General features: G+C 59.9%; 1 protein-coding gene across 1 annotated transcript in view; it reads right to left on the bottom strand.

The window, feature by feature from the left end:
• The window catches only part of Nol4l (nucleolar protein 4 like), a 127,177-nt gene extending 112,993 nt beyond the window's left edge, over positions 1 to 14,184 (bottom strand). The window contains exon 1 of the mRNA XM_048349000.1: positions 13,649 to 14,184. Within this exon, the coding sequence (XP_048204957.1) occupies positions 13,649 to 13,969 (321 nt within the window). The 5' untranslated portion in view covers positions 13,970 to 14,184. The remainder of the gene's footprint in view (positions 1 to 13,648) is intronic.
• Between the last annotated feature and the right edge of the window lie 210 nt (positions 14,185 to 14,394).

Here is a 14,394-nt window from a genome sequence, read left to right on the forward strand (position 1 = left end):
ACAACAGCTCCACTCCTCCATATTGCAGAGGAGGAAACGGGCACAATGAGAATGCAAGGCTCAAGTCATTCATCTTACCAATACAAGCTGAGTGCCTGCCCCACACTGAGCACTGGGCACGGGCTCACAGAGGCCAAGAGGGACACAAGAGTCCAGTATATGAGGGGGGCGTGGCTCAGGGGCACAGGGCTGGGTGCTAAGTTTCACCTCCAGCACCGCAAACACACACACACACACACACACACACACACACACACACACACACACACACACACCATGTCTGCCACATTGCTAAGGTCTCCAAAGGGGCTTGAGTGACAGGGAAGTCCTCCTCCAGGAGGTGACATTTCAACATCACCCACTGAGTTAGGGGTGAGCAGCCAGGAGGCTGGCATAGCTGCAGTCTGGGGAGCTGGGACCATGGAAGTGAAGAGAGGGCTGGGAGTGGGCCTTGTGGGCCCGATAGCTTTTGCTTGGAGAGCAGTGGAGAGCCACAGGGGGCTTGGAGCAGCCATGTCTACATGTTCAACCACACTTTGGCACAGTGTGAAGAGGAGGAAGTGAGAGGATGGACAGTGAGTTCCATAGCAGGGGAGGAGGTGACAAGAACTCCTGTGGGGGTTGGGAAAGGCCCTGAATAACCCATACCCCAGCTTCTACTGGGAACCCTGGGGGAGCTCAGCAGGCCTGGCACTACCGGGACAGGGCTGGCTGCCTGGGCTGACCGGAAGGACAGCCTCTAGCTGTCCCTGGTCTCCAGCCAGGGGCACCTGGAACTCCATGCTCTGAGAGTGCAGAGGGCAGGTGTGTCCTGTGCCCACCTCTGGGCCAGCACCAGCACAGCTGCTGCCCCGGGGGGGGGGGTCCCAGCAAATCCCTGCAGAGTGAAGGAGCAGGTCTGGTACACAGCAGGCACCTGTCAGTCTACTGAGCCCACCCCTGAGGGAAAGGGCCAGATTGCTCACAGCCCTGTATTGTTTTTGTTTGTTTGTTTTGTATTTTTAGCTTTTTTTTAAGGTGGGATCTCATTATGGATCCCAGGCTGGTCTTGAACTTCCACAGTCCTTCTGGGCTCAGCCTCCTGAAGCTGGGATTACAGGTGCGTACAGGGCTACTCCCAATAGCCCTCTTCTGCTTGCTGAGGGTTTCATATTAATCGGAGTTCCTTAGAATAATTAGAACTGCTGCCAAATGCAGAACCTTGACTAAGGCCCTTACCTGCAGCCATCTATTCTCCACACAGAGCAGGTTCTATTACTGTGGTTGGCTTACAGAGGAGAAAACTGAGGCCCAGAGAGGTTCATTCATTTCTCCACCGTCACCCAGCTACCAAGCAGCATGGCCAGATTCGAAGCCAGGCTTGGGTTCTTCTCAGCTGCGTGGATTGCCTCCTAAACTAGGAGATCTTACTGGTGAAGTAACATTACGAGTCTCAGGTCAGGGGCAGGGCCCTGCAGGCAGGTCTCGGGTGAGCCACACCAGGGGCACCGCCACGGTCCCCACAGCGGCCTGGGACCAGCTTCCCATGAAGAGCCCTGGCTGGGAGCTAGGGAGCTTCTCCACAGCGGCACAGCTGAGCAGGGTAGAGGAAAGCCTTGGGCCTCATCTTCTGGGGCCTGGCCAAGGACTCTTCCCTACATCCTCCTCTGCTCCTGTCCCCACACAAGGGACAGGGCCCCTCCAGCAGAGGAGCAACACAGAGATGGGGGACTGAGTCCAGGAGACCCTGCCCGTACCAGATGCGGCTCAAAGTCTGTGGCCACTGCACTGACCCCAGGCTGACCTCTCCTCTCTGCTTCATCCTCAAATGGGCAGAAACCATGAAAATCGAGCTTTCGAACCTGCAAAGGATGCTGGGTGTTTCAACCCACATGCATGGCCTAGCTGCGCATGCATGCAAATCATAGCAACAGCAGGGGTGGCGGCGGCATCACACACCAGCTCCCAGCCACATGCCCTGCAGTCTTTGGGCTTTCGAAGCCCTCCACTCTCACAACACTCTCCACTGAAGCAGGTCCTATATAATTGCCCCCATTTTCCAAAGGTAGAATTTGACACAGAGAAGTCAAGCAGGTTGCCTGTGTTGCACAGCACACAGATGCCTTGGTTTCAGAGCCCAGTGGGCCCAGGCGGACACAGAAAGACTAAGTTCCTCTGGGCAGGGAAGCCAGATGGAGAGGGAATGAGGGGCTAGCCCTGTTTCACTCCCTTGAGGACCTGCCTGCTGCTTGTTTCAAGCCTCTCCCTGCCATCCTGAACCGGCACTGCCCAGATCGCACTCTGGCGTGGTTTTCTCTCAGTGTGGCCCAGACATGGGTCAGCGCCTCTCCCTTTAGGTGCCTCCTGCTAAGAGCAGAGGCCACCATAGGATTGCTAGGGTCCTGGCTCCCAGGATATGGAGCAGCTGGCTGGCTTCGAGCTCCAGGCCACTCCCTGCCCTCCCTAACTGCAGACTTCCTTCACCCTATTGGTTCACCCTGTTTATGCCTAAGCCACATGTCCAAGTCAGCACCACCTTGCCTATCCCAACAAAAGCCACCATCCCAAGTCTCCAATACCACAGGCGGGCGTTGCCGTAACACCCGCATCCCCTCAGTACGCCAGGCTGCTCAAAAGATGGGTGGCTCAGGGAGCTGAGGACAGAGTTCTGCACTGCCTCCTACAAGCTGTGCAGCCTCAGGCATGAGTCTTGACTTCTCTGAGCCTTGGAATCCCGGCAGCCAATCTGGACAGCCACGTAGTCATGCGTATAAGGCACTCAGCCCTTCATGAGCACTCAGCAAACCCAGGCTGGAGCACTGTCATTATCTACTCTGTGGCCGGCACTGGCTGACTGTGGTATGCACCCCAAATGATCCCCACTATAACCTGAAAATGACACTGATGTCTCTGTTCCCATTTCACAGATATGGAAATGGAGGCTCCCAGAAGGGAAGCTATGTACACATCTGGCTAGAGAGTCAGGACTTGAACCCAGGGTGCATGGACACCCCCCATGCCAGGGAGCTCACCTGCTCCTAGTCCCAATGGGAAGCCTGGACTTGGGAAGCCCAAGGTCCTTCTTTCTTCCCAGAGAGCCAGCTGCCACTGCACCAGCAGGAGCCAGCCCTTCCCCCTTCCCACCTCCTCTGGCTCAGAACTCCCTCCTCTGGCACTGGAGGTAGGGCTCCTCCACCCTGAAAGAGGACACGGACCCCTTCCCCTAGGAACTCTCTTCCATCCCCCTCCACCACACCCCCTTGCTCCTTGGGCAACTCTGCTCCAGTGATCTGTCCCCAGACCCGGTACACTAGCCACACAGCGGGCAGCATGGGGAACAGCTCTCAAACCCTGAGCCTCTCTTCATCTCTGCACAGCCAGCCCTGTGAGACAGGTGACACCGCCAAGCCCAATTTACAGAAGACATGACTGTGGCTCAGATGAGGCAGCGACTTTCCCAACTTCATTCCTGTTAGCGTATGAGTGGCAGGGTACAATCCTGAGCCCAAAGCTCCCTCAGCAGCCCTCCGCTTCTTGAGTATCCGCTCAACCTGTCAGAATTCTGCCTGCAGCTCCTTCTTATGGAGGGCTTGCCTCTGCCTTGGCATAGATGCTTCTAAACTGTACACCACGTTGTCCAAGGGATGGGTCAGCATCACCTCCCCATTTTATAGAGGAGGAAACTGAGGTTCAGGGAGGGCTGCAGAGTAGTAAACGGTAGAGCCTGGACTCCTCCCTCCCTGCCGCCATGCTGTGGCGGCTGCCTCAGGTTCAACATGAAGACCTGGGGGTGTGGCTCAGGGGCCTAGGTGGCCCAGAATGGACAAGGCCAACTCCCACAGCCCCATCACTGCTCAGCCTGCTGCTGCCCCACTTCAGAGCCCTGAACGGAAAGTCCATCCCTGCGGATCTGCCAAGCCTGAGCTCTGAGCTGCTCCTGGTCCACGCCTTCATGCCACCCTCATGCCAAAGGGCCTCATAGGAGGCTGACAGCTGCCTGGCTTTGGGATCTTTGTAGTAGCAAGAGGGGTCTTAGAGGCACCCCAAGATGGAGTGGGCTGCCTGGCAGGCTTGACTTTGTGCCACCTTCCCCACTCTCATATGGGGCACAAGCTCTATTACCACAGACGCCCAAGGAGCCAGGGGTCTCCTGTGTGGAACCACACAGTTCTAAAGCCAGGTGCCCTCTGGTCTTCCCAATGGCTGCTCGGCCTGGTCAGGAACCTAGTACCCAGGCAAGTCCCTCTCCACCTCCCCGCAAGATTGTCAACCCCACCGAGCGATTTCACAGCTGTCTTCTTGACACTTCTCATCAACCCCAGAGGGGAAGGACAGTCATCAGACTGTTTGAGATGAAGAAACGGCATAAGCTCTGAGTGGTTACCTGGCTGCGTGCCAGAGGAGGCTGTGCCTTGGTTTGCAAACCTGTAGAATGGGATCACAACAACGTCCGAGGGTGGCTGAGGGCTATAAGACTGTGGAGGCTGTGGGCTCTTGGTGACACGCCCATAGGACATCCTGAGACAAGACTGGGGCATTTATTCTGTGCCCCCCCCCCATCCAGTCAGGCTTGGCCTGCAGCAGGAAGGGCCCCTGTCTCCTTGAGGGCTCCTCAGCCTGGGACGCAGAGAAAAGGATGAGTCATCCACTCAAGCAGACTTCCCAGGAGGCTCTCATGGTCCCAGCCCCACGGAAGTTCCAGGCTGGACAGGGGCCCTGTACACATGGTGACTCCCAAGCTGGCCTACCAAGATCTGAGTCTCCAGCTCTGCTTCTTGGGCTCCAACCACCCACCACTGTGGCCCAGAAGACACTGCTTGGGTGCAGCCCATGAAGTCCCCCCTCCCCCCACCTTTGTCCCAGGTCTATCAGGCAAGAATCGCCTGGTTTCCTAGACTGCCCTCCTTCCACGCTTGATGCCTGGGGCCTGCAGTCACCCGACCCAGATGCTCCACCTCTTACCTGGTGAGGAGGCCCTCCCCTGGCTATTTCTCGGCTCAGTTTCCCTCTCCAAATCCCACCACCCACCCACCCCACCCCGCCAAAGAACCCCATGATTCCTTCTAGAACCTCATCCAACCTTACCCCCACCCCCGCCCCACCCCCCACTGAAATGACTAGGACACTGTAGAAGCTCTCAAACTGACTAGACCACTTGCCTATCCCTACTCCCTGCCCCCCCCCCCATCTGCCCAACAGGAAAGCAGCTATATCCTAACCGGCCACACCCACCCTGCCACAACCAGTCCAACCCCCACCCCCCAGCCCAGGATGAGTGTCATGTCCCTGGGGTCTGTTCTCACTGAAAGATGCTTCAGAATTCACTGTCCAGTTCTAAGGTCAGTCCACTGAGGACTTTCCAGACCCTCTCAGGAAGAGGGTCTGGGCCTGGGCCTCCCGAGCCACTCAGAGGACAGCTGACAGCCAGTTCCCAGTCTCTGGCTCTAAGGCACTGACCTTTAGGAGGAGGAGCTCATCTGCCCCGTTGGATCTTAGGGGCTTGAGGTGGGCAGATCCTAAACATAAAACTGGTAAAATATATATCCTATCGGGAGGTGATTAAAGACTACTAGGAAAAATTAAGTAAAAAGAGAGATGGAGACAGGATCTAAGGGGTCAAGATGGGCCTGGCTGGTGATCAGGGAGGCCTCTCTGAGGAGGTGATAGTTGAGCAAACACTTGAAGGAAAAGGAGCTGTCCCTGTGGAGAACTGAGAAGAAGCCTGTCAGGATGAAGGAAGAGACAGTCAAGGGCCCTGGGGCAAGACCGTGTTTGCAGAGCGGCCAAGAGGCCAGGGTGTGGGCATGGCCAGATGAGTAAGGCAAGTGGAAGGTGGCAAGGGCGGCAGGTCCAGGTTGTGCAGGGCTTTGTCTGCCTCAGGGAAGGCTCCGGCTTGGAGTTTAATAATGTCTTAGAGCATTTTTTTTTTTTTTTTTTGCAGAAAAGGTTGGGGAAATGTGTTTGATTTCTGTAAAGTCTCCTCTGGCTGTTTGGACAAACAAGGAGCTCTGGGACAGAGTAGACCCAGAAGCACAGTGGGAGGCTTCTTTCTGTCCCTCCCAGCCAGGTTACAGGCTGTGGCAGGGAGCAGGGGTAGGTGCCAGTTGTACTCTGAAGGCCGCATCAGCGGGACCTGTAAGTGGGCCGGGTAGGAGGGAGAGGAGGTAAATGTGCAAGTGCTGGGCTGGGAATGTGGTTTAGAGGTAAAGTGTTTGCCTTGCATGCATGAAGCCCTGCGTTCGATTCCTCAACACCACATACACAGAAAAAGCCGGAAGTGGCACTGTGGCTGTGGCTCAAGTGGCAGAGTGCTAGCCTTGAGCAAAAAGAAGCCAGGGACAGTGCTCAGGCCCTGAGTCCAAGCCCCAGGACTGGCCAAAAAAAAAAAGTACAAGTGCCCCAGAGGGAGGTGGCAGGAGGAGGGGTAGGGCAGGGGCAAGTGAAAGTGAGAGAGGGAGGGAGGGGATGAAGGAGTGGCCTGCACCAAGCTTCAGCTGCCATTCATCTTTGGTAAGTCTTTCTACTCTGCCTCAGTTTCCCTATCTGCAGCAGAGAAAACATCATACCCCAAAGGTGACCAAGAGGCCTGAAGGCTGGGGGGAAAGGACATAGTCCCACTGCTCTTCTCCCCATCTTCTCCCCTCCCCAACATAGCCCAGGCCAGACCCATAGCCATGGCTGAAATGAGAGGAGTAGGGATGGGCAAGAAGGGTCATCTGCCTCCCCCAAGCTCCCTGGAACTCTGGAGAGCTTTCGGAGGGCCCCCTTCATGGATAGGATGCTGTGAGCCTGAGAGTGGGTGGGCATGAGAGCTAGGTGCTCCAGCTGCCATCCTTCCCAGGTGCCTGCACTGCCCAGGGCCGTCAGGCAGCCCCGGAACCCCAGCCCAGCCTCTTGCTCCTTGTGGGACTTGGGGAAGTTCCCTGGCTGCTGTGGGACAGGTTCTCATCGCCCTAGCAGAGACCAGGCCCAAAGAAATGAAATAAACTGGAGATGGGTGTGACTTGAAAAATTGGGAGACCTGATCAGACCTTCAAAGGAGGGACTAGCTTCCTCGTTCTCCCAAGGTCCAAAACTCAGAGTCTCTGCCGGGAGGCTGGGCAGGGAGTATGTGTGAGGGACTCCGCCTACTCAGGGGCTCAGGCCTGCACCTAGCTCCCTTCTGAGCACCAAACAGCGAGATTCAGACCCAAGTGTCCACTGGGTTCATCAGTGGAGACCAGAAGTGACTCAAGACACAATCTGCAGGGAACTAGCATAGCTGCTACCTGCTATGGACCACAAACTTAGCCCTATGCTTCATCTCTACCCTTCCACTAAACATCTTTGACATCATTTATCATCATCCCCCATTTTTGGGATGAGAACACAGAGGTTCTGCAACATCCCATAGCAGCTAACATGGCCTAAGATTTGTTGCATCTGGGAGACTCTCTATGTTTAAACCATTAACTCTCACACACTAACTACCTATGAGGAGATAGGATCTGTCTGTCCATTTTCCTGATGAGAAAATCAAGGCCAAATTCAGAATAAGGACAGCATCATGGTTTGTACTCAGGGCCTTGTAACTTGAAAGCCTAGCCCCTTCATCTCCCCTCTGGGTCAGAATTAAGAGTCCTTGTTCTAAGGAGCCACCGGCCTTGGCAGGCTACAGCCAACTTCCTTCTGTTCCTTCGCCTGCTATGGGGCTCAGCGGTCAGGCATGGCTTTGACACCAGTTAACAGAAGCATGTAACTTCACCACCATCGTCAAACGGCAGCACAGCCTTCTCCAGTTTGCCAGGAAGTGGCGCTTTGGAGCCTGTTTTCCAGATGAGGAAGCTAAGACTCCAGGGGCTGCTCCCTGGCTCCCTTCACGCTGTAAGAAAGAGATGGAGCTGGGATTTCCGAGGTCCTGGCCTCTTCACCTCAAGTTCAGACCTTCCCCCCCCCCCCCCCCCCCGCTACAAAGCACCATCCTGCTCTTCCCACTCCCATCCTCTGCCCATGCTTGGCTCTGGGCTTGTGGTGTAGCTACAGCAGTGCTCAAATGCTGAGGGATGGGGGTCCCTATCATGGGAACATGGCTCCACCTCTCTGCCCACTTCCTGGTGTGCACTTGGCCTCCTCCAGTCGCTGAAACCCCAGAAGTGGCCAGGGCAACAGCAGCCACTCCAGCTAACCTGGCTGGGACAAAGGACACACCATCAGTACCCGCACTGCCAGCCTGGGCTTTCAATCAGAGCCTTGCACACATGTGCCTGAATAGTCACACCCGTGGTCTGCCAACACCGCCCCCAGGTGCTCCCACATCTGCTGACACAGACGCTTCCAACCACACACTCACAGCATACTGGCCCCCTCCACCTGTGCGTGCATACACACCCTGCCCCGGGACACGTTCACACTAGCTAGCACTCCCAGCAGTGCACACAGATAGGCAGGCTCTCACCCACACCCACACCCAGTCGGCAGTGGGTGTGAGCATGCACACCCCAGGCACACACATGGTCTGCCCCGTGGGCACACACCACTGAGCACAATCCTCAATCAACTGCATAGCCTTAAGGTAGGAGATGGCTGGGAGAAGCCCAGGTTTGCCAGAGGCATTCGACCTTTGTCATGGACAGCCTCAGACACAGGCACCCACCCTCCTCCTCCCAGGATCCCACATGGGCCTCCTGGCCTTCTAGCCTCTCAGGGACAGAAAAGCAGCCGGCAGGGCCATAACAGAGAGGAAACTCGTGCCAGATCTTAGCCAAGGAAGAGTGCATGCTGTCCCCACACCCAGCAGAGTGACCCTGGAGCCAGAGGTCCTAGGAAGATACAGTGTGACTGTCCAACATTACCCGGGCTCCAAATGCAGCCCAGAGTCCCCAGAACCATATCACCCAAATTATGGATGATTACTTAGCAACAACAACAACAACAAGTCCTCCTTTTACCATTCAAGAGAATTCTAAATGGAGCCCATGTGAGACATGGCTGTCAATCTTCTCCCCAAACTCCCCTGGGACCCAGGACAACAGAAGCCCCCTTCTTCCCCACCCCATGCCCATCCTAGTGAGCCCCAGGAAAGCCCCAGACATCTCATTCAGCCCCAGGCACTGGCCTATGATCACAGACATCTTGACCATAGAGGTTCTTCTAAACTAATTCAGATTGAAGTGTAATGGACTGAAATCTTGTCACAAAGGACCTAGACTTTCAAATTGGATCAGGTTGTAAGACACCTCAGGGTCAGAGGGACATGTGTACAAGGCAGCACCCACTCAGGGCCTGCCCCTGTCAGTGGGGTAGCATAGGGGAATTTGTGGCAATAGTCACCACACACTGGCCCCTGGGCTACAGGCTGAAGTATAGCAGTAGCTCAGCACAGGGCTAGGCACAGGGTAAGTCACTCCGAAACTGGGATGATACTGTTGCAATCATTTAAAGAAAACCAGGAAGTACTGAGGTGTTCAACAGAAGGTCAGCACATAGCACACACCATGCTAACTAAGTCAAAGGCCCTTTCCCGCCCAGACCAGCGGCCGCAGGTGCCAAAGCTTTACACGAAAGCTCTAGGGAGAAAGACTTAGGACTGTGAAAATGCTTTCCACTAAATGAACGCTGTCCGCAAACTGGGAAAAGACCACCATTAGTCAATTTGGCCAGTGGAACACCTGGGGTCCAACACTCGGAGCCTGGTGTTGACAGTGGAGTTTGGTAATCACAGAAGGTCCCACGAGGAATGGGACTTTCGTGGTGGGATTCCTGGCATGTGAGGGACTGGACAGAGGCCTGTGCTCCAGGGGTGGGTAGCTCTCCACGTGGATACTGCCTCTCTCTGTGGGCCTCCATTTTCCCCTCTGGGAAATGGCTCCACTGGGCTGTATCCATCTTTCTCCAAAAAGCTGTGGGGTTCTCTGGTCCTAGAAACTGATTACAGACCAAGCATTCTCTCCTGCTCAGAAATCTATCATCCTCCCAGGCCCCAGGAATGACCCCATCTGAGAGCAGGGGGGGGGGGGAAGGGTTGAGTTTGCTTATGACTTGGAAGGGAATTTGGGGGGAGGGGGGAGTGACTCTTTCAGAGGGTTCACCTCCCCTGAATGGCAGCCCACAGTGGCTGGAGCAGGTCAAATACAAGAAATAATAAATCCTAACCAAGGCTTTGCCCAGCCAGAAACGCGGCTGGCTCTTGTCCTAAAAAGATCTTATCCCCATGAGCCTGGGTGGAGGACTCCGCCCTCCCCACTCGGCCTTGGGCCTGCACCTTCTACTTCCTGTGACAACCTGCAAAACCGAAGCCTGACTGCACCCCCAGCCCAGGCTTCCCTCCACCTCCAGCCCCACCCCCACAAGGGCCCCAGCTGCAGGAGGGCCCTGCACAGTGTAATTCCCTTAGCCCTCCTCTCCACCCTAGCCCGTCCGGACAGATTAAGCCTTTGTCACACACACCCAGAAAAGCTCAGGGCCAGATGGGACAGGACAAGTGGTGTCAGATCATCGACCCGCAGCCGGCCAGGACTAGGGAAGGGCCCCCAACCACAGCACTGCATATGGCTGTGGGGGGAGGAAAGGGGGCCCAGGGCAGGGGCCGCCAGAGAGCAACAAGGAAGAGGGATGACACACGATGGCCTTACCCTTGGGACTGAGGCCATACGGGGGCTCTTGCTGACTGCGGCGGCTGCTGCAGGGGTGACCCAACTCCCAGACCCCTCTTCCTTGACATTTTTGCCTGCTTGCCTTCTCTGGAAGCCTCCAGAAGCTTTATCACATCCTCAGCCATGCTCACTTCCCTCACCAGCTCACCGCCCTTAGGAGCAAATGCTGAGTCCCCCACCCCCCACCCCAATGGCCCAGGGCTCATCATGAGGCTTGCAGGTACCAAACAAATGCCCTGGACAAATGTTTATGAATCAATGACCTTCACAAAAGCCCACCCAGGACAAAAACTACAGGATCTTTCCCCAACAGCCCCAGAGGCAGTGACAACTTCAGTGTGTGTGAGTGTGAGTGTGTGTGTGTGTGTGTGTGAAGGCAGGGGGATGTCCTTTGCACCTTTCAAAGAAGGTCCCACTCAGTCCCTGCCAGGAAGAGGCCATGGCTGCCCCAGAATTCCCTGCAGGATTTCTTCCTCTTAGACCAGTGAAAAGGAAAATGGGAATATAAAAATAATAATGGAACCCAGGAAGGCACTTGGCAGTGGGGGTGGCAGCACTCAGGGCATCTCCTGTGGCTGGCTCCGGCTGGCTGGGAGAGTGGCAGGTAGCTAACGGGCTCTCTGGGGACTGGCAGGCCCGGCAGGCTGTGGTGGTAGCTGGAGGGGAGCACTGTTACAGGAGGATGCGTCTGTTGTGTATGCTGTCCTCCTGGCAGCCTGGCCTGGGAGGTCTGGGTCCCCATTCTCTGCCTCCCAGGCAGGTGGCCCTCCTTGAGGAGGTTTATTATTGGTCTGACAGGCAGGGTGGAGGCCTGTGAATTCCCTGCTACCAGAGGTGGGCAGGGCCCGTCTAAGGGGGCCTAGCACCCAGTTCTTGCCTGTGGCCTGTCTTGACAGTTATGTGAACAGGGGATAGACAGACCGCCTCACCATGCCCATGTTGGAAAGGGCTCACCGAGAGCCAGGAAGCCAGCAGCCAGGTGTGGGTGTCACCTCGAACTCCAGTGGTGCGTGGATTGGGGGCTCCTGCCTCCGACTAGGAAAGAGGCTGGATTGTGATTCTCAGGTGCTCGAGAGAGATGACCAGAAAAGAGGGGTGGGGCAGGGCAGTGACCTGGAAAGTCCTGTGGGTAGAGGGCACTGGTTCAGGGTAGGGGGCACAGACCTAGGCAACCATTTGGTGGGTCAGTGACTGGGAAAAGCCATCTTCAGGCGGAGCTCTAGCCCAAGATGGAGAGAAGCAAGGCTGGGTACCAAACTACTAGGGTGGGGAGGGCTGACCTAGGCTGGCAAGGCCATGGCTCCTACTCCCAAGTGGGCAGTGATTTGGCTAAGGGGAGGGTCTTGGAATCGGGAGGGGAGACAATGACCCAAGCCCTTTGGGTACGGGGGAGGCCACTAATTCCAGAAAGGGTCTCTGACTCGCGCCGGAGGGGCGCACCCCGAGGTTCCTCCCGCTCCGGGAGCCCGGCCGGGCGGGCGCGTCCCTCGACCCTGCCCCTGTTCCCGGGCCGCGCCGCGAGCCGGAGGCGGCCGCGGCGCAGATGGGCGGCTGGCGGCCGCGGCGCGGTTATCGGCGCTCCTCGCAGATGGGCCGCCCGCCCGCCCTCGGCGCTCGCGGCGCCCCGCTCCCCGCGGCCTGCAGCCCCGTCCCCCCGGGCGCGGGGGGGAGGCGCCTCCGGATCTGCTCCCCGGCTCCCGCCCCCCTCCCTGGCGGCCCCCTCACCCCGCGGGCCAGGCCCGGGCGGCCGCCGGCGGGGAGGGGGAGGGGACAAGTGCACTTTTCGTAACGACCGAATCAATTGTGTGTGAAGAGCCCGCTCCGGCCAGGGACGGGGCTGAGCGCGGGGCGGGCGGGCCGGACGGGGGAGGAGCGGAGGGGAGAGCGGGGGGGGGGGGGGTGAGGGAGGAGGGAGGCCGGCGCGGGGCGGCCCGGCTCTCGCGCTCCGGCCGGGCGAGGCCAGCGAGGGATTGGGGGGCACCGAGGGCGGGAAGGGAGGGCACCCAGGCCGGGCCAGACCGGGGGTGGGACACACTGGAGAGGGTCTCCGCGACGGAAAGTTCAAAGCTCAGCAGCGCCCCGGGAGCGGCCGCCCCCCTCCAGCCCCCACCCTCTGCAGAACAATAAGGTCCCGGCGGGGAGCCGCGGGGCCCGCGCCGCACGCCCTCTCCAGGGCGCCCCGGGCCGGAGGGGACGCCCCCGCCCGGCCGCCGGCCTCCCTCTCTCTCGCCGGCTGCGGCTCCCCGCCCCCTCCCCCGAGCCTCCCCGCCCGGACCGGGCCGGCCCCGGGGACGGGGGAGGGGAGAGGATGGATAGGTCAGGCCGCCCCCGTCCCAAGGAGGGGGGAACGCAAGCCGGGGAGGGGGACGGAGGGGGCGCCCCACCCACCCGCGGGAGGCCGCTCCTGCGCCAGGCTGCGGCTCCGGCCGCCCCTCCTCGGGCCAGCGCCGGGTGGGGTCGGGGCGACAGTGCCCGGGCTGGCCCCCTCCCCAGGAGCTGGGAGGCCGCGCGGACTCCTGGTCCCGTGGCTGCCCCTCGGTCCCCACCCCCGCGGCACCACCCTGCGCACACACACCACACACGCGCGCACACACACACATACAAGCACACACACCGCCCAGCCGGCCGGGGGCGGGAGCGCAAGGCGCCCGGGACAGGCAGCCCCGGGGCGGGCGGGCGGGCGGGGAGGGGGGGGGGGATGGCTCGGGCTTCGGAGCAGCCGCCTGCTGGCTGGGGGGAGGGGACGGGAGGACGGAACACGCCGGGGTGAGCAGCCCGGGACAGCCCGCCCGACCCCGCCACGGCCCGGGCAGCGGCGCAGAGGGAGGGGGGCAGGGACGCCCCAAACCCATTGCGCTGCCCAGGCAGACCCGGGCGGACCGGGGAGCCCGGGGATGCGGGCACCACGGACAGGCGGGACACACGGACAACCTCAGCGACACACGTTCGGACACACATCCACACCCCCGCCCCGCCCCACCCCCGCCCGCCCGAGCCCCGCCGCGGGACCGGCCCGTGGCCGCCGCGCGCGCACTCACCGAGCCCGTCTTGACCGGCACATACACCACTTGGCCCATCTTGGGTTCCCGGCCGCTGCCCAGGCGGAAGCCCTTGGAGCGCACCCAGAACTGGAACTTGCCTTTCTCGCCGGCCGCGGGGCCGCTGCCCGCGCCGGTCCCGCCGCCGCCCTGCAGGACCTCGGCGATCCGCTGGTATTTGCTGCGTGTCACCGTCTTGGTTTTGGCCGAGTCGCCGTAGGTGCGCAGGCACCAGTCCCGGAACTGGCGGCCCAGCTCCGAGTCCCCGGGGCTGCGCTCGCGCTCCCAGCCCCCGCGCAGCAGCAGCGTCGGCTTCGGCATCCTCCCGCCGCGCCCGGCGCCCTCGGGGGCGGGCCGGCCACCGGGCCGCCCGGTGCTGGGACTGGGCTGGGCCGGGCCGGGCCGGGCTGAGCCGGGGCGCGCCGCGGCCGGGGCTGTCCCGCGGGGTGGCTCCGGCGCAGCGGCTCGGATGGGCGCGGGCGGCGGCCGGGCGCGCGGGGCTGCGGCGCGCTCTGTCCTGCTCGGGCGGCGGCGGCGGCGGCGGCAGCGGCGGCGGCGTTGGCGGCGGCGGCTCCGGCTCGCCTCCTGCTCCGCCTCCTCCTCCCCCCGGCCGGGATGCAGGAGCGATGGAGGCAGCTCCGGGCCCGGAGGTGCAGAGGGGGCGGGCCGCCCCGCGGGCGGCCGGGGGAGGCGGGAGGCGGGGAGCGGCCCCGGGCACGGGGAGCGAGACCGAGCCTGGGCGCGGG

Source organism: Perognathus longimembris, chromosome 6, assembly GCF_023159225.1.
Source record: "Perognathus longimembris pacificus isolate PPM17 chromosome 6, ASM2315922v1, whole genome shotgun sequence".
NCBI classification, from domain to species: domain Eukaryota; kingdom Metazoa; phylum Chordata; class Mammalia; order Rodentia; family Heteromyidae; genus Perognathus; species Perognathus longimembris.